This window comes from Suncus etruscus, chromosome 3 (assembly GCF_024139225.1).
Source record: "Suncus etruscus isolate mSunEtr1 chromosome 3, mSunEtr1.pri.cur, whole genome shotgun sequence".
Classification (NCBI taxonomy): Eukaryota; Metazoa; Chordata; class Mammalia; order Eulipotyphla; family Soricidae; genus Suncus; species Suncus etruscus.
The window spans coordinates 117897647-117917968 of NC_064850.1; the positions used below are offsets into that span (position 1 = coordinate 117897647).

Here is a 20322-nt window from a genome sequence, read left to right on the forward strand (position 1 = left end):
AACAGAGCCACTGAAATCTCATGTGAGTTTCTTCCTCAACTTCTCCCAAATACACAACTTACTGTTACTAAGAGTCCCAGTAGGATAATGAGATACTTAATATACAAACTGAATATTGGGGTTACTCTTTCATAAATTACTTTGGAAAATAATATGTTTTACCTCTTCAATGTTTAATATTTCAACATTGACTTCCTTTCAGATTTGAATCTAGTAACTCCCACAAAGACTGAAGAAATGGCTCAGAAGTCGGCCTGGCACCATTCCTCATTCAAGACCACATGCGTAACATATATAATTCAACAACTGTGTTTGTGCATAGGGAAAGGAATGGGATCAGGGTAAAACACCCACTTACCACATTACAGGGCCACAATTCAAAACAATCTAACCAAGTAAATATACATACATACATACATACATACATACATACATACATACATACATACATACATACATACAAGTAATAATTGAGATAAATTATTCACCCCAGAAATCCTCATAACATTTCCAGTCACAAAGCTTATTAAAAGACTTGCTGGAGCCAGAGAGATAACACAGCGGTAGGGCATTTGCCTTAGACGCAGGACAGTGGTTTGAAACCCAGCATCCCATACAGTCCACTGAGCCTGCCAGGAGCGTTTTCTAAGCATAGAGCCAGGAGTAATCCCTGAGCGCCGCCGGGTGTGACCCAAAACCAAAAACAAACAATAAAAAAAGACTATTGCTGGAGATGGAGCAATAAATAGTATCACAGGGAGGGCATTCAATGCCTGGAACCCCATATGGTCTCCAAGCCCCACCAGGAGTGATCCCTGAAAACAGAGTGACAATACCCTGAGCATAACATCTAAGGGTGGCCCAACCCTTCCCTTTGCAGAGCACTGCTTCCTCCCGAAGAGGATGCAATAATTTTTTATATATTATAGACTTTTTCATTTAATCAACTGGTTTTCTGTTGCAACTGACAAAGGCTAGCTGAGTACAAGACAAATGGCCTAACTATTGTACTCTATCACTCCAGCCCCAAAACAAATAGCTCATTTTCTAAACTCTCTATGCTTTTTGGGGGGTAGGAAATTCAATAACTTAAATTTTTATCATCTTCCCATTAGAAATATGCTTTTAACCCTCCTCCAAAATACTCAAAATACTTACCATATGCAGTCTCTCAACTAGCTTTTGATCACCAAGACAATTATTTGTATCAAACCAGGAATCAAAGTCCTAGATTAACAAACAAAGGAATATATTGTGGTTAGATAACAGCAACTATAAATATCTTATTACACACACACACAAAAAAAAACCTTATTGTATAAAGTGTAGCAAGATACCAAAAAAAAGTATTTTATTCAAACCTCCTGTATATATCAACTTTGAGAACAAGCAGTAAGAATCATTGTATTACTGTCTAAACATTTTTTTAAAATAAAATGATGGGGGCCGGCAAGGTGGCGCTAAAGGTAAGGTGTCTGCCTTGCAAGCTCTAGCCAAGGAAAGATCGTGACCGCAGTTCGATCCCCCTGAGTCCCATATGATCTCCCCAAGTCAGGGGCAATATCTGAGAGCTTAGCCAGAAGTAAACCTTGAGCATCAAATGGGTGTGACCTGAAAAACCATAAACAAATTAAATAAATAAAAATAAAAATAAAATTATGAGGGACTGAAGAAGTGGTGGAAGCGGTAATGAGTCTGCCTTGCCCGCACTAGCCTAGGACGGACCACGGCCGGCGTCCCATATGGTCCCCCAAGCCACCAGCGATTTCTGAGCATATAGCCAGGAGTAACCCAAGCGTCACCGTGTGTGGCCCCAAAACAAAAATAAAATGATGATTCTTTATGATACAAATAGACAGACAGTAAACATTAAAGTTATTTCTATATTTTAAAGTGGATATTTTAGTGCTAGTTTGGAACAAGTAGAATTAGGAAAAAATCTTATTAATTTTTATTGTCAAATTTTCATTAAAAAATTTTAATAGGAACTCTGCTGGAACTCAGATGCCAGCACCCCTATCTTCCTGTCTTCTCTGCTGTGCTGCATTTTCGGCCTGATTTCATCCTGTGTGTGGCTCATCTGCAGAGGGCTCACCTTCCCTGGAGGTGAGTTTACACGCCCAGAAAGGAAAGAGCCAGAGGAGCACGGCTGCTCCACTCGCTTCGCAGCAGTGCACATCATCTAGCCAATGAATACAACCACAACACGTAGAAAAACCCACAATACAAGTGTGACAATGTGGAAACAACGCAGGACAGCGCCAGACATAGAGAAGGACGATGGCAATTCTGATGACTGGAACATGACCAACCAACTAGTCAGTCTCTCAGATAAGGAGTTTAGAGTCGCAATATAGAAGATGTTCAAAGAACTGAAAGAAAGTATAGAAGAGAACACTAATAAGAATCAAGAGAATATGAAGATAGAAATCAGAAAACTCCAAACTGAAATTTCATGTCAAATAACAGGTCTGAAAAACTCAGATGAATTGAAGAAAAACATGATTGAGCTTTCCCATGGGTTAACAGCAGCTGAGGGCAGAATTAGTACACTGGAAGATGAGATGAATAACAATTCCATACAGCAGAAGAAATTGGAAAAAAGCCTTAAAGCAAATGATCAAACAATGTAAAAATTACTCAAAGAATGGGAACAGATGAAAATAGAAGTCTATCATAAGCTCAACAGAAACAACTTAAGAATCATTGGAGTCCCAGAGACCCAGAAAGTACATCTCCAGGAAGAATCAACGGTCAAGAACATCATTAAAGAGAAACTACCAGAGCTAAAGAATACATGCGATCAAATCCTGCATGCCCAAAGAGTACCAACTAAAAGAGACCCCAGAAAAAAACAACCCAAGACACATCCTAGTCACAATGACGAATCCCACAGATAGAGACAGAATTCTGAAAGCAGCAAGATTGAAAAGAGAAATTACCATCAATGGAACACCCTTGAGATTTACTGCAGACCTGTCATCAGAAACACTCAAGGCCAGAAGTCAGTGGTGGGACATAGTGACAAAACTCAATGAAATAAATGCTTCGCCTAGAATATTGCACCCAGCAAAACTCACCTTCAGGTTTGAAGAAACAATACATGGTTTCACAGACAAAAAACAGCTCAGAAACTTTACAGACTCAAAACCATTCTTAAAAGAAAAACTGAACGGCCTACTTTAAGACAAGACTGACCAACAGACACGCCAAACTTCGATATAAAGATGGCACTAACTCCCAGGATAATTCTTTCTCTCAAAGTCAATGGACTAAATGCACCAGTTAAGAGACACAAAGTGGCTAAATGGATCAAAAACCTCAATCCAACCTTCTGCTGCCTACAAGAAACGCACCTGAACAGTCAGAACAAACAGACTCAAAATAAAAGGCTGGAGGAAAATCATCCAAGCAAACAACACCCATAAAAAAGCAGGAGTGGCCATATTAATATCAGATGATGCAAACTTTATACTTAGGAAAGTTGTAAGGAACAAAGATGGATATTTTGTATTAATTTGTACGTATCAAGGGATATGTACAGCAGGAAGAAATCACTCTCCTAAACATATATGCACCGAATGAGGGGCCAGCAAAATATTTAATAAAATTGTTGACAAATCTGAAAAATAATATCAAAAACAATACAATAATTGTGGGAGACCTCAACACGGCATTGTCAAGACTTCACAGGTTAACCAGACTGAAACCCAACAAGAATATACTAGACCTGAAAAGAGAAATGGAAGAAAGAGGCCTAGTAGATACTTACATGACACTCCACCCCCAGAAGCCCAGATACACATTCTTCTCTAATGTACATGGGACATTCTCCAGGATAGACTACATGCTAGCACATAAAACATACCTCCATAATATCAAGCGGATAGAAATTTTGCAGGCTACCTTCGCTGACCACAAGGCCCTGAAATAATATGTGAACTACAAAAGGACACAGAAGAAAAACTTTAATACCTGAAAGTTAAACAGCCTAATACTGAATAACCAATGGGTCAGAGATTAAATCAAAGAGAAAATCAAAACCTTCCTGGAAACAAATGACAATGGAGACACAAACTATCAGAACCAATGGGACACAGCAAAAGCAGTACTGAGAGGAAAATTTATAGCTTTGCAAACACACATCAAGAAAGAAGAAGGGGTATACCTGAATAGCTTAATGACACAGCTCCTAGAATTAGAAAGTACACAACAAAAGGACCCAAAAATAGGGAGACCGAAGGAAATAACAAAGCTGAGAGCAGAAATCAACGAAGTGGAAACCCAAAAAACAATCGAAAGATCAACGAAAGCAGAAGTTGGTTCTTTAAAAAAATAAACAAGATTGATAGACCACTGGCAAAACTAACAGAGAGAGAGAGAGAGAGAGAGAGAGAGAGAGAGAGAGAGAGAGAGAGAGAGAGACATGATAACTCGTATTAGGAATGAAAAAGGAGAGATCACTACTGATATGGTAGAGATTCAAAGGGTAATCAGAAACTACTTTGAGAAACTCTATGCTGGGCCTGGAGAGATAGCACAGCGGTGCTAGCCTTGCAAGCAGTCGATCCAGGACCTAAGGTGGTTGGTTCGAATCCCGGTGTCCCATATGGTCCCCTGTGCCTGTCAGGAGCTATTTCTGAGCAGACAGCCAGGAGGAACCCCTGAGCACTGCCGGGTGTGGCCCAAAAACCAAAAAAAAAAAAAAAGAGAGAGAAACTCTATGCCACTAAAAATGAAAACCTAGGGCCCGGAGAGATAGCATGCACAGCGGCGTTTGCCTTGCAAGCAGCCGATCCAGGACCAAAGGTGGTTGGTTCAAATGCCGGTGTCTCATATGGTCCCCCGTGCCTGCCAGGAGCTATTTCTGAGCCGACAGCCAGGAGTAACCCCTGAGCACTGCCGGGTGTGGCCCAAAAACAAAAACAAAACAACAAAAAAAAAATAATAATAATAAATAAATAGATAAATAAATAAAATAAAAATGAAAACCTGGAAGAAATGGATAAATTTTCGGACTCTTATAATCTTCCACGGTTGAATGAAGAGAATGTAGCATATCTAAACACACCCATCACTATTGAGGAAATTAAGACAGTAATCAAATGTCTGCCCAAAAACAAAAGCCCAGGCCCAGATGGATTCACTAATGAATTCTTTCAAACCTTTCAAGAGGAACTACTACCAATCCTGGCAAGACTCTTTCATGAAATCGAAAAAACAGGAACACTTCCAAATAGCTTTTATGAAGCCAACATCACCTTGATACCTAAACCAGACTGAGCTGCTACCAAAAAAGAAAATTACGGACCATATCCCTGATAAATGCAGATGCAAAGATCCTCAACAAAATCCTGGCAAATAGGATTCAATGCCTCATTAAGAAGATCATCCACTAAGATCAAGTAGGTTTCATCCCAGGAATGCAAGGCTGGTTTAACATCCTTAAATCTATCAACATAATACACAACATCAACAACAAGAAAAATAGAAATCACATGATCATATCAATAGATGCAGAGAAAGCATTTGATAAGGTCCAACACCCATTCTTGATCAAAACTCTCAGCAAGATGGGAATAGAAGGAACCTTTCTCAATATAGTTAAGGCCATCTACCACAAGCCAGAGGCAAATATTGTCCTTAATGGAGAAAAACTAAAAGTCTTTCCTCTAAATTCTGGTACAAGACAAGGCTATCCTCTCTCACCACTCCTATTCAACATAGCACTGGAAGTACTTGCTATAACGATTAGGCAAGAAAAAGATATCAAGGGAATCCAGATAGGAAAGAAGGAGTCAAGCTCTCGCTCTTTGCAGATGACATGATACTCTACTTAGAAAACCCTAAAGTCGGGCCCCGAGAGATAGCACAGCAGCGTTTGCCTTGCAAGCAGCCGATCCAGGACCAAAGGTGGTTGGTTCGAATCCCAGTGTCCCATATGGTTCCCCGTGCCTGTCAGGAGCTATTTCTGAGCAGACAGCCAGGAGTAACCCCTGAGCACCACCGGGTGTGGCCCAAAAACCAAAAAAAAAAAAAAAAAAAAAAAACCCGTTAAGGTCTCTACGAAAAAGCTTCTAGAAACAATAGACTCAAGGTGGCAGGCTACAAAATTAACACACAAAAATCAATGGCCTTTCTATACACCAATAATAATAAGGAAGAAACGGACATTAAGAAAACAACCCCTTTCCCCTCTCCCATCCTCTCCCCTCTCCCCTCTCCTCTCTCTCCTCTCCTCCCTCTCCTCTCTCCCCTCTCCTCTCCTCCCTCCTTTCCCCTCTCCCATCCTCTCCCCTCTCTCTCTCCTTTCCCCTCTCTCATCCTCTCCCCTCTCCCCTGTCTCCTCTCCTCTCTCCCCTCTCTTCTTCTCTCTCCCCTCTCCTCTCCTCCCTCCTTTCCCCTCTCTCATCCTCTCCCCTCTCCCCTGTCTCCTCTCCTCTCTCCCCTCTCTCCTCTTCTCTCTCCCCTCTAATAAAAAAGAGAAGAAAGAAGAACAAAAAAAAGAATAAAAAAAGAAAAAAGAAAAAAGAAAAAAGAAAAAAAAAAAAAGAAAACAACCCCATTCACAATAGTGTCACACAAACTCAAATATCTTAGAATCAACTTGACTAAAGATGTGAAGGACCTATACAAAAAAAACTATAAAACTCTGCTCCAAGAAATAAGAGAGGGCACGCGGAAATGGAAGCACATACCCTGCTCCTAGATTGGCAGGATTAACATCATTAAAATGACAATACTCCCCAAAGCAGGGGTCCTCAAACTTTTTAAACAGGGGGCCAAGTTCACTGTCCTTCAGACTGTTGGAGGGCCAGATTATAGTAAAAACAAAAATTATGAACTAATTTCTATGCACAGTGCATATATCTTATTTAGAAGAGAAGAAACAAAATGGGAATAAATACAATATGTGGCCCGCGGGCCATAGTTTGAAGACCCCTGCCCCAAAGCATTGCACAGATTTAATGCGATCCCTCTAAAGCAGGGGTCCTCAAACATTTTAAACAGGGGGTCAGTTCACTGTCCCTCAGACCACTGGAGGGTCTGACTATAGTAAAAACAAAACTTATGAACGAATTATTTTGCACACTGCATATATCTTATTTTGCAATGAAGAAACAAAACAGATAGAAATACAATATGTGGCCCGCGGGCCATAGTTTGAGGACCACTGCTCAGATACCCATGACATTCTTCAAAGAAGTGGATCAGGCACTTTTGAAATTCATATGGAACAATGAACACCCTAGAATAGCTAAAGCAATCATTGGGAAAAAGAATATGGGAGGAATTATTTTCCCCAACTTTAAACTGTACTGCAAAGCAATAGTTAACAAAACAGCATGGCATTGGAATAAAGACAGGCCCTCAGATCAGTGGAATAGGCTTGAATACTCAAAGAATGTTCCCCAGACATACAATCATACAACTGGCTAGCCACTTGCAAAAAAATTGAACTTAGACCCCCAACTAACATCATGTATGAAGGTTAAATCCAAATGGATGAAAGACCTCGATATCAGACCTGAAACCGTAAGATATATAGAACAACACGCAGGTAAAACAATCCAGGACATTGAGACTAAATGCCTCTTCAAGGAGGAAACTGCACTCTCCAAGCAAGTGAAAGCAGAGATTAACAAATGGGAATATATTAAATTGAGAAGCTTCTGCACCTCAAAAGAGAAAGTGCCCAGAATACAAAAGCCCCCCACTGAGTGGGAGAAACTATTCACCCAATACCCATCAGATAAGGGGCTAATCTCCAAAATATACAAGGCACTGACAGAACTTTACAAGAAAAATCATCTAATCCCATCAAAAAATGGGGAGAAGAAATGGACAGACACTTTGACAAAGAAGAAATACAAATGGGCAAAAGACACATGAAAAAATGCTCCACGTCACTAATCATCAGGGAGATGCAAATCAAAACAACTATGAGGTACCACCTCACACCCCAGAGATTGGCACACATCACAAAGAATGAGAACAAGCAGTGTTGGCAGGGATGTGGAGAGAAAGGAACTCTTATCCACTGCTGGTGGGAATGCTGTATAGTTCAACCTTTATGGAAAGCAATATGGAGATTCCTTCAAAAATTGGAAATCGAGCTCCCATACGAACCAGCTATACCACTCCTAGGAATATACCCTAGGAACACAAAAATACAATACAAAAATCCCTTCCTTACACCTATATTCATTGAAGCACGATGTACCATAGCAAGACTCTGGAAACAGCCAAGATACCCTTCAACAGATGAATGGCTAAAGAAACTGTGGTACATATACACAATGGAATATTATGCAGCTGTCAGGAAAGATGAAGTCATGAAATTTTCCTATACATGGATGTACATGGAATCTATTATGCTGAGTGAAATAAATCAGAGAGAGAAAGACGCAGAATGGTTTCACTCATCTGTGGGTTTTAAAAAAAATGAAAGACATTCTTGGAATAATAATTTTCAGACGCAAAAGAGAGAAGGGCTGGAAGTTACAGCTCACCTCATGAAACTCAGCACAAACAGGGATGAGTTTAGTTAGAGAAATAACTACGTTTTGGACTATCCTAATAATGAGAATGTATGAGGGAAATAGAAAGCCTTATCTAGAGTACAGGTGGGGGTCGGGTGGGGAGGAGGGAGATTTGGGACATTGATGATGGGAATGTTGCACTGGTGATGGGTGGTGTTCTTTACATGACTGAAACCCAAACACAATCATGTATGTAATAAAGTTGTTTAGATGCAAATCAAAACAACGATGAGATACCACCTCACACCACAGAGAATGGCACATATCACAAAGAATGAGAATAAACAGTGTTAGCGGGGATGTGGGGAGAAAGGAACTCTTATCCACTGCTGGTGGGAATGCCGTCTAGTTCAACCTTTCTGGAAAGCGATATGGAGATTCCTCCAAAAACTGGAAATCGAGCTCCCATACGATACAGCTATACCACTCCTAGGAATATACCCTAGGAACACAAAAATACAATACAAAAACCCCTTCCTTACACCTATATTCATTGTAGCACTATTTACCATAGCAAGACTCTGGAAACAACCAAGATGCCCTTCAACAGACGAATGTCTAAAGAAACTGTGGTACATATACACAATGGAATATTATGCAGCTGTCAGGAGAGATGAAGTCATGAAATTTTCCTATACATGGATGTACACGGAATCTATTATGCTGAGTGAAATAAGTCAGAGAGAGAGAGAAAAACGCAGAATGGTCTCACACATTTATGGGTTTTAAGAAACATGAAAGACATTCTTGCAATAATAACTTTCAGACACAAAAGAGAAAAGAGCTGGAAGTTCCAGCTCACCTCAGGAAGCTCATCACAAAGAGTGATGAGTTTAGTTGGATAAATAACTACATTTTGAACTGTCCTAATAATGAGAATGTATGAGGGAAATTGAGAACCTGTTTAGAGTACAGGCGGGGGTCGGGTGGGGAGGAGGGAGACTTGGGACATTGGTGATGGAAATGTTGCACTGGTGATGGGTGGTGTTAAGAAAAAAAAATACTGTTATTCAATAATGGAATACAATGTATATACAATATATTATTATATACAATACAAAAAAAAATTAAAAAAAAATTAATAGTTCAGAGTGAATGCAAATCCTAAAAACTCTTCTTCCATTTCATAAGACTTTAGAAATGATTATGACTTTATAGTTTATCCTGTAAGAACATTAGATTATTTGACTACAAAGATTCCAAACAAGGTCCACTTTAACCCAATTTCACGAGTGCTGGGATTACCTGTATCTCATCAGTTATTTGAGTAGGAGGATCTGAACAGATCCCGCTTCACATACTTAGCTTTCCAGAGTTCTCATTCTATGGTTGGTTTTATATTATTACATTTAATTTTTTAAATTTGTTTTGTCTGTTTTTGGGCCACACCCAGCAAGGCTCAGGGGTTGTTCCTGGCTGTGAGCTCAGGGGTCACTCCTGGAGTGCTCGGGAGTCCATATGAAATGCCAGAGATTGAACCCAGTTTAGCCATGTGTAAAGCAAATGCCCTCCCTTCTGTGCTATTGCTCTGGCCCCATATTATTATTTTTCTTAGTATATTCTTAGACTTCTTTGAGTTAACCAGAATAGCTATGTTAACTAAGTTACTAGTTATAGTGGCTTAGAATAACTGAAACAGTTATCGAAAAGCCACACAATTAATAAAGAGCAGGACTAAACAGGCTGAGATTGTCTTCTGAGAAAATATATTTCTCTTCTTAGAAACTGATCCTAAAGCAAATTTAGCATCTATTTTTGGAATTCCTTGGAATAACTGAAATAATTGTACTAATCCAAAGTACTTCAACATCACTCATACACACATTCCGACCAAGGCAGAAAAGACTAGGAAACACACTCATCTGGCCAACAGATGCATTACTAAGACTCAAGCCCACTCACTGCATCTGTGAGCACAATGGGACAGCTCAAACCACTGCAATAAATTATAAAAACAAAGACTGATGTTTTATTATCAGCATGAGGATAAAAAAGATCGAGGACGAGAGAAAGAAAAGGGGCCAAAACACATGCCTTGGCCCTAAGGTGGCTCAGCAGCAGTGCACCTGCCTTTCAGGGGTGAGGCCTGGGTTTGATTCCCAGCACTGCTAGAATAATGAATAAAGGTTTGAGCTTGTTGCATGCTCCTCACTTCACCCAATTGGATTCCTGGCACCACATGCAGGCTCCAAATCCCCACTCCCAGCATTGCTGGAGACAGGTCTGGAGGGCCCCCAAGCACCACAGGGGTGGCCTGGGTGACCCTCATAACCAGGAACCCAAGCAGTACAGCATCCTCTATTCCCCACACTGAACTACAGCCAGCTGGCCCCTTGGTTCTCCTAGAACTGCATGGGAAGAAGCCCCCAACAACATAGAGGAATGGCCAGCCAGGTTTCAACAGACTGAAGGCCATCCGTAGGAAGAGGGGACCTTTTTGTTTGAGGGCTACACCTGACACTGCTCACAACTTAATCCAGGTGGGGAGCTAGGACTGAACCCTAGTCAGCAGCATGCAAGGTATGTGCTCTACTGCTGGGCTGGGTTGGGAGAGGCCACCTTCAACAGGTGAGATTTACTTAAACAGTCAGAACAAAGAACACAAACCCAAATACCCTACACGACACCTCAAAAACATAAGAATTCACCAAAAGTCAATGGCATTGAAGTCAGAGGCACATAAACCATCTCAGGACACTGAGAATTCCTAAGGAGCTGGAACAATAGGACGATGAGTAGGGTGTTGCACAAGGCTGACTCAGGTTCAATTCCCAGCATTCCCCCCAAGGTCACCCAGAGTGATTCCTGAATGCAGAGCTAAGAGTAAGCCCTGAGGCAGTCAGGCATGGCCCCAAATCAAAAAAATTTTTTTCATAGTTCCTTATCAATAAAAGGATGAGAACATTAATGATCATCTCAAGTGGTGCTAACGGGCAGGCCATGTACATTTTTATTTTATAATGTTATTACAGTATGGTAGTTATCATTATTATTGTATTATTATTAGTTTATTACTAAAAATTACTGATTTAACCAAAAAGTTGCTTTAGTCCACCCAGAATGCAACTGAAATACTTACATCAGCTGAATTAAAGACATCCGGCAACAAAAAATTCAGAAGAGACCAGAGCTCGTGCAGGTTGTTCTGTAGAGGTGTTCCAGTTAATAACAATCGGTTGGTAGTCTTGAATTCCCGCACTATTTCTGACAACTGGAAAAACAAGTCCACCATTAGCATATTCTACAAAGACAATAAGTCCTAAACAAAGACCTACTGGGTTTTGATACAGCTATCAGTTACCTTAGATTTCTCATTTTTGATCCTGTGAGCCTCATCTATGACCAAGTACCTCCAATTGAATTTTTTAAATACGGACTTCTCCTTAATAAGCATCTCGTACGATGTCACACACACATCCCATTCTCCTGGTAATAAAACATCTCTGACAAAAGCAGCCTGAGAGGAAAAAAATGACATTTCACATTAATTTAGTGACTTACATGAAATCAGATTAAAAATAGCTACTATATATTCAAGCATCTAGAATCAGCTTTTCTACTAAAATAACTTCATTCATCACAATCATTTATTTTTTAAAAATACAAAATTTAGCAGAGCTTAAGTCTTAAAATGTTGATTTCTTCATTTCCACTAGGTCCTAACTCGCCTAAGAGGCAGGTTTAAGCAGAGCGGGGTTTCTGATACAAAGACGAAAGATGGGAAGGACAGTTCCACAATACATTTTCCTTCTTTTCACATTTACAGATATATAGTGCTGATATTCTAATTTTAGAGATGAGGAAACTCAAATATTAGATGCCAAAATACAACAGGCAATTAAGTGACTAAAAATGCCCAAACTTTCTAAGAAGGTCACCTGCAATCACCAGTCAAATGAAGTAAAAACAAATGTGGAATCTTTCAAGATGACATCAATTTTTCTCACCAGTTTCTTATCTTTGCATCATTATTTCTGCACTGTTCCCAGAAGACACATCTCAAAACCTACCTCTTCAAATTTCCAATCACCCACTCACACACTGGAAAACTTCCCCCGAGATTCCCTCAAGAGCCAGGAATGAGAACCAGGGTCTAAGACATGCAAGGCAAGTGCTATCCCACTGGGCTACATCCCAGGTTCACTTGACACTTAACAACAATAAGGTACATCCCAGATGAGGACATACAGTCTGATTTTTACAACCATACTCCAGAGTAGGATAAACAAGCTATAAAAATGATCACTTCCTTCAGCTCACAATTCTGTCCCAGTGGGAGTCTAAGCCACAATATTACCACATCCGAAAATCAGTAATACTGTAAAGAACAAGTTCATTCATTCTTAGCCCGTTCTGTGATCCCTCCCCTTCTAGGTTATCCCCCTCCCAGTCTGTTTAAAACCTTCCAACATCAGCAAAGAAAATGAGGTCTGGGGAACATACTCGCTGCTCCTTGTCCCCGATCAAGCACACGGATCTCAGCGTCGGCACCCATCGCTTGAACTCACTCATCCAGTTGTGCAACGTAGACTTGGGCACCAAAACCATGTGAGGCCCAGGAATGTTTCTATAGTGTTTCATGTACCCAAGAAGAGAGATGGTTTGCAGAGTCTTTCCCAGGCCCTGAGGGTTTTCAGAAAAATCACAAAGTAATAAGCAACAATAACAAAAGACTGACTTGCACAGCCCCACACCCAGCCTAACATATATCTAAACCTTTGAAGAGACTTCGACGTTTCTAAGAGCTCACAAATGGGGACCCTAGTCTGGACCAAGTGGCTGAGCATCAGGTCACTGAAAGTCACAGTTTATGAGGGGCCAATAACCAGTCCTGAAGGCCCCCAGTTTAGTGGGTTTTGTGCAGGCCCCCAACATTAAAACCGCCATCTTCTAATTCCGTGCTTTCGCCAAACAACTAAATAGCACTATATCTACATGTAGACCTTCAAAACTGAGACAAAACTATTCAATTAAAACCTAGAAAACATGTTTGAGGAGAAGCAATGATGGGCTCCAACTTATGTTTCAGGAAACTGGGGAAGAAATAGCCCCATCATTAGAATGATAAATGTCGCCAGTCAAAAGCATCCTTCTCAAAAGGGGTGGTTTTCAAGCGTTACCTTCTTCAGTGACTCCTCACAACTGAGGTCTGACTCCAGATTCGACTTATGCAGCCGACGTGAGCTGTTTCTGCCAGTATGACAGGCAGGAGCTCAGCTACTAACAGCAACTGGTACAGTGCCTCAACTTTTAAAGATTAAAGAATACAGTTTAGGCCTTCTAAAAACGTCCAAGAACGTACCATTTCATCTGCAAGGATACCATTGATGCCATTCTCATATAAAGAAATGAGCCAATTTAATCCCCGGACCTGGTAATCTCTCAATTTGCCCCATTTTACATCTAAACACAAGAGGAGGAGAAAGAAAAACAACCACATTTTAAAGACAAGAAATACAATTGGAAAGTCCCTACCACCCACACTCAGAATCTTCACCTGGGGTGACCTTCCTTTGCTCCCATTTCACTTTGACTAGTAGGGAAAACTGGTCAGTTCTAGTGAGTCAGTCTAGGATTGCTTTGGGGACGGGAGTTTCTCAGGAACACAAGTGGGCAAAAAAAAAAAAAAAAAAAAAAAAAAGGCGATAGCTTGTCCATGCACCCCCAGCTTCACGAGATTCCTATTACCCTAACTATTAGTCTGGCTGGACCCCTGAGACCTCTCTCAAGTGGTATTCCAAGTGTACCACACTGGGTCATCCTCACCACCCTGAGGACCAAGTCCTCTAATGGGGGTGAAGTAGCAATTAAAGAGATCTCTCTTTAACTGAGGTTTTATAAAGAAAGGTAGTATCTCTCCGGGTTCACTAAAGATTTCAGATCCAATATTAAAATAGGTACACCAGTATTTTACTGTCATTTTAAAAAGTACATGTAAGAGATAAACAACCTTTTTTTAAAAAAAGTATATAGATACATCCTCTGCCCATTTCTTGGGGATTTCTTCTATAGAATGGAAAGCTAACTAAATTTCCTTATTCCTCATGCAAAAGAAAAAGGTTGTAGTCCTCCCAAGCATTTCTGAAGGTGCACACTTTTAAATATATTGAACTTTCACAGTCAGGCTACGGTCTTGCCTTAAGTTCAACTTGGTGAAATTTCAAGGTCACACTAATAAAATAACAAATCCAAACAGTTGGCCTGTGTTTTTCTCTTTTGCTCACCATTAATACTGTCAAATGAGATAAGAGGAGGTTCAAAGAATTCTGAACTTCAATAAATACAAACAAGTTTCCAATACTACCAGGCATCAAGATTACAGTTAAGTGTAATATAAACAACTATGTTTTCTTTTAACAAATGCTTAATTTAAGTATTTAAGGCAGAAAAATTAAAACAAATACAAAAACAGATGAGTAAGCATAGTTTTCTTTTCTGAGGCCAACATAAAACAAAGATTATTCACGAATTGACAGATCATTTGGGCATTAAACAATGCTTTTTTTAATGGTCCTTTGAAATGCAGCACTATGGTCCAGGGAACATTTCTGTGAATAGATATGGTTCCCTTCACAACAAATTCTCAAAGAACTCTCTTTATAAATTATAGCTTATAATATAAATATAAAGGTACTTACTTCCCAACTTTTTTTTCAACTATAGCCCCCTGCCCAACCATGTTGTCATTCTATGGCCCCCTTGTCTCATGTCAACAGGCCTCCATTTATGGAATTTTTGCCTGTAGCCCCTCAGAATCTCCTGGGGCCCAGGATCATATGATCCTAAGGTGAGCAAAACTGGCCGTTTGGTAGTTCTCAGTCGCCATATGGTCCCCTGAGCACCACCAAATAAATCCTTCTCACCCACTGCCCCACCAAGTAAGAAAAATGCTAGCCTATATAAATCCCAAAAGGATGTCTCAGAAGATGATCTGTCAGAAATCAAGTAATCAAACAGGATAGCATACACGATGGGGAATCCTCAAACCGAGTGCAAACATTGGTAGCTTTGGAGCTTTCTGTCAATAGTTCTTCATCTTCCTCTTGCTCTGTTCTACGGTGTCGGTAGCTGCCAAGTTTAAAATGAAAACAATCAATTAATTTGAGAACTGATTTTGGGGGGGGGGGTTCTTTGAGGCATATTTAGTAATGCTCAGGGATTACTTCTGACTCTATACTCAGGAATTACTCCTGGTGGGTGCTCAAGGGACCACATGGGATACCATGGAATGAATTAAGGTCATCTGCAAGGACTATTGCCCTAGACCCTAAGCTTTAATTTTATTACATATATTTTTTAAACTTTTATTGATGTATTGCTTGATTGGTTTCTGGGCCATATCCAGTGGTGGTCAGTGATTACTCCTGGCTCTGCACTCAGAAATTGCCCCTGGCAGGCTGGGGGACCATAGGGGACACCGGAAATAGAACTAGGTCTCTCCTGGGTGGGCCACATGCAAGGCAAATACCCTACAGCTGTGCTATCTCTCCGGCCCCTGGGCTTTAATTTTAAATACCAACCTATTTTTGTTGTTGTTGTTTAGTTTTATTTCAATACATCTGAAAGTCAAGTTATCTCTGATGAAGGGTTTTTTTGGGTTTTTTTTTTTTTTTTTTTTGGCTTTTGGTTTTGGGGCCATATCCGGCAATGCTCAGGGGTTACTCCTGGCAGGCTTGGGGGACCAAACAGAATGCCGGGATTTAAACCTGGGTTGGCCACTTGCAAAGCAAATGCCCTACCTGCTACCAACCCCAACACAGGATTTCTAAACTGGAATTTACAACTCTAACATTTAAGATTTGCTTTATATACTTTGAACAAAGGTGACAAGCAACTGGCCCCTTCTTTTTATGTAAAGACAACTACACATGTAATGACAATTAAAAAAAAACCAAAAACCTACGGGGCCCGAGAGAAAGCACAGCGGCGTTTGCCTTGCAAGCAGCCGGTCCAGGACCTAAGGTGGTTGGTTCGAATCCCAGCGTCTCATATGGTCCCCCGTGCCTGCCAGGAGCTATTTCTGAGCAGATAGCCAGGAGTAAACCTGAGCATCGCCGGGGGTGGCCCAAAAACAAAAACAAAAAAAAACCTACGATGGGGCTGGAGATAGCACAGTGGTATGCGGCCTGGCATGCGGCCAGCTTGGGGAGGAACCTGATTCGATTCCCGGCATCCCTGGCCCTACAGCCTGCCAGGGGCGATTTCTGAGTGCAGAGCCAGGAGTGACCGATGAGCACTGCTGGGTGTGGCCCAAAACCTTAGTCAATCAATCAAAAAGCAATCAATCAATAGTTTTTTAAAAAACCTACTATGACATAAGTTTCATATAACAACACAGACTTCAGTAAGTGTACACACACTTATACGTATGTGGTTTGGGAGAACACAGACGTAAATTCAAGCATTATTTTCTTTGGGGGGACTGGGTCACACCCAGCAGCACTCAGGCTCTACTCCTGGCTCTACGCTCAGAAATCGCTCCTGGCAGGCACGGGAACCATATGGTATGCCAGGATTCAAACCACCGTCCTTTGCATGCAAGGCAAATGCCCTACCTCCATGCTATCTCTTCGGCCCCAAATTCAAGCATTCTAATCCTATTAAGTAAAATAAATTGGGCCCGGAGAGATAGCACAGTGGCGTTTGCCTTGCAAGCAGCCGATCCAGGACCAAAGGTGGTTGGTTCGAATCCAGGTGTCCCATATGGTCCCCCATGCCTGCCAGGAGCTATTTCTGAGCAGACAGCCAGGAGTAACCCCTGAGCACTGCTGGGTGTAGCCCAAAAACTAAAAAAAAAGGGGCCAGGAAGGTGGCGCTAGAGGTAAGGTGTCTGCCTTACAAGCGCTAGCGTAGGACGGACCACGGTTCGATCCCCGGCGTCCCATATGGTCTCCCCAAGCCAGGGGCGATTTCTGAGCTCATAGCCAGGAGTAACCCCTGAGCGTCAAATGGGTGTGGCCAAAAAAAAAAAGTATTAAAAACCTCTACATGCACTTCCTTTCCAGGAATGATATGTCATCCTAAAATGACTAAAGCAACCCATAAATGTGTGTCTGTGTAAAATAGGACACAATTAAAAGTAGTTGTAATGGGGCCGGAGCAACAGCACAGTGGTAAGGCATTTGCCTTGCACACGGCCAACACAGGACGAACCCTGGCTGGAATCCCAGCATCCATATGGTCCCCTAAGCCTGCCAGGAGCAACTTCTGAGCACAGAGCCAGGAGTAACCCCTGAGCCAACTGCCAGGTGTGACCCCAAAACAAATAAACAAAAAAAAAAAGTAGTTGTAATATTAAATATATAAGATTGAAAAAGAAGGCATTACGAAGATTTTTTTATAAGTAGGGTACATTTGCCTACTAGAGCTAAATAAGGAAAAAAAAAGCAGTAAATCATTTTTAATGAAGTAATTTTATGCTTCTAGTCAAGACTGTCAAAAATAAATCTGGGCTCTATTCTAGTACCACATATGTATGGTTCCTGGGCACTGCCAAGAAAATGACCCCTGAACACAAAGCCAACACAAACACTGCCAGGTGTGGCCCCCAAAATTCAAAAATCAAAGATAAATTTGGGATTAGGGAGTCAGCACAGTGCATATCAGGCATGCACCAAACTTGGGTATGATACTTCTCCTTCTGGTCTCCTGAGCATCATCAGATGTGGCCCTAGGTCCTCACATTGGACCCCTGTACATCCAGAGTCACTAGGAACAACCCCAAGACTCCCCAAGTCCTGACTGGAAGACCCAAAATAAGTCATCCAGTTCCTTCAGCTCTGTGGGAAGAAGGGCCACTCACTCGCCCACTGATAACAAGTTCTGCTTCTCATCCTTTTTGATTCGTGGACGTCCAGGTTTCATCTTCAAAGGTGAGGTTGGAGTCTTCTGAGCAGCGGGCTGAATAAAATGTGCAAACAGTTCTGTCTGCTTTAATAAATACTCAAATCTATTTGCTCGGTCAGTTTGCTGCAAAAAATAAAGAAAAATACAATCGGTAAGATAATACGACTTTAGTTCAATGTGTCCCTCCCATGCAGTAAGCTCAGCAATAAAATCACTGATGCACGTAACCAGAGAAATCATTTTGAAAGAATGAAGCCAAGTAAAAGCAGCCAATGGAAAAAGATTGCATGCTCTGCTACATGACTGCAGATATACGTAAGTCTGTCTGTGCTGGTGGGGTTCGGCGGACCATACGGGAGGCCTGGTATCAAACTGGGGTTACCAAGAGCAAGGCGAGTGCCCAACCTGCTATACTACACTCTACTATACTCCCTTCCACTTACGTCCCTGAAATGTGACTGATGCCAGAGAGCAGGAGTGCAGGAATAAGAGAGTAGGTGGAACTGGTTCCCGTCGTGGCTGTGGGGATAGTGTTCAAGATGCCACAACATGTGGCATCTTGCTCTGCGTAACAAACTTGAAACTTCTCTGTGGGACCAGCAAGGAAGGCACATGGCATGCACATATCGAACCCAGGTACCTGCCACACAGTGTCCCCTGACCCCCACCAGGAGTGATTTCTGAGTGCAGAGCAGGGAATAAGTACTGAGCACCACTGGGTGTGTCCCACTCCCCCAAAACACCTGCTGCTCTTTGTAAACTGTCGTTCTGTACAGTTGATCCCCACAATAAACTAATAAATTAATAAATAAATAAAATAATCCCCCCAAAATTAACAAAACTGTGTAATATAAATGACTTTACTAGGGTGACCAAGCTGTGCCTATCAAAAAAGTTCCAAGACATAAATTCATGAAATACATGCCATCCTTAACACAATTTCTTCTCATAACTGACACTGACTTCTTTGAAGATTGCCATTTCTAATCACATCAAGTTGATAGAAACTGCTTAAAATACCAAAGCCTTTAAGTACTGTGTTGTTGCAGATACACTCATAGTTGGATTACAAAGACGAATGACCAAGAAAACATGAAGAGCTCTATAAATAAGAAACTCAGTTACTCAACCTCTCTGCCCAGAAATATCAGAAATGTCAGTTTCAGAATGAACCAACTGTTGCTTTCGCAGGCTTCTGGCTAAGGTTCTACAAAGAATGAACAGCAGACAGACATTTTTAACTAGCAAATCCCAAAGGTACCCAAACATCAGCGTTATAAAAACTCTATTTTTTTTTTTAAGGAAAACAATGACTGTAAAGTGCACCAATGAAGACTGAAGGTCAAGCCACTATCAGAGGCTCAGGGAAACAGCCAGCCAAGTGGATCAGCTCCAGGGCTAGCCCCAACAAGAACTGGGAGATGGGGTTCACTGACACAAGCCAGCCACTGGGGGGAGCAGCACAGGCTCAGAGACTATCAGCTGAAAACTCCCAGGGACTACAGAAGCTTCGGCGGTTCATTTGTGAGTTCTACATACTGCTTGAAATACTGAACTACATGAACTATAGTGTATATTGGTCTTTGTAGCCCAGTATGCCACACACAGCTCAGAGCTCAGTTGAGAATCTGGGCCTATGAAAATTAAACACAGAAGTTTGGGACATTCATTCAATCATAATAAAAGCTGTTAGCCTATGCCTCGCATGCACCTGGATACAAGCCTCAGCACCGCAAAAAAAAAAAAAAAGGAGTTATAGATTCTTCATGTCCGTAGAGCATACCATTTTTTCTTCATAGGTTGGATCTGGTTCTTGGATCTCTTTTTGCTTTCCAGGAGATGCATCATCAAATACATCCTAGTAAGAGGGGAGGGTGGGAAATCATGGAATTACTTTTCAGGAATAGTCAATGTACCATTATTAAGCTGATTT

General features: G+C 41.2%; 1 protein-coding gene across 1 annotated transcript in view; it reads right to left on the reverse strand.

Annotated features, from left to right (window-relative positions):
- The window catches only part of SMARCA5 (SWI/SNF related, matrix associated, actin dependent regulator of chromatin, subfamily a, member 5), a 42245-nt gene that overhangs the window by 16055 nt on the left and 5868 nt on the right, over positions 1–20322 (reverse strand). The window contains exons 2-9 of the mRNA XM_049770000.1: positions 20173–20247; positions 18346–18512; positions 15511–15611; positions 13846–13946; positions 12987–13166; positions 11845–12000; positions 11623–11754; positions 1159–1227 (exon numbers count right to left, since the gene is read on the reverse strand). Of these exons, the coding sequence (XP_049625957.1) occupies positions 1159–1227; positions 11623–11754; positions 11845–12000; positions 12987–13166; positions 13846–13946; positions 15511–15611; positions 18346–18512; positions 20173–20247 (981 nt within the window). The remainder of the gene's footprint in view (positions 1–1158; positions 1228–11622; positions 11755–11844; positions 12001–12986; positions 13167–13845; positions 13947–15510; positions 15612–18345; positions 18513–20172; positions 20248–20322) is intronic.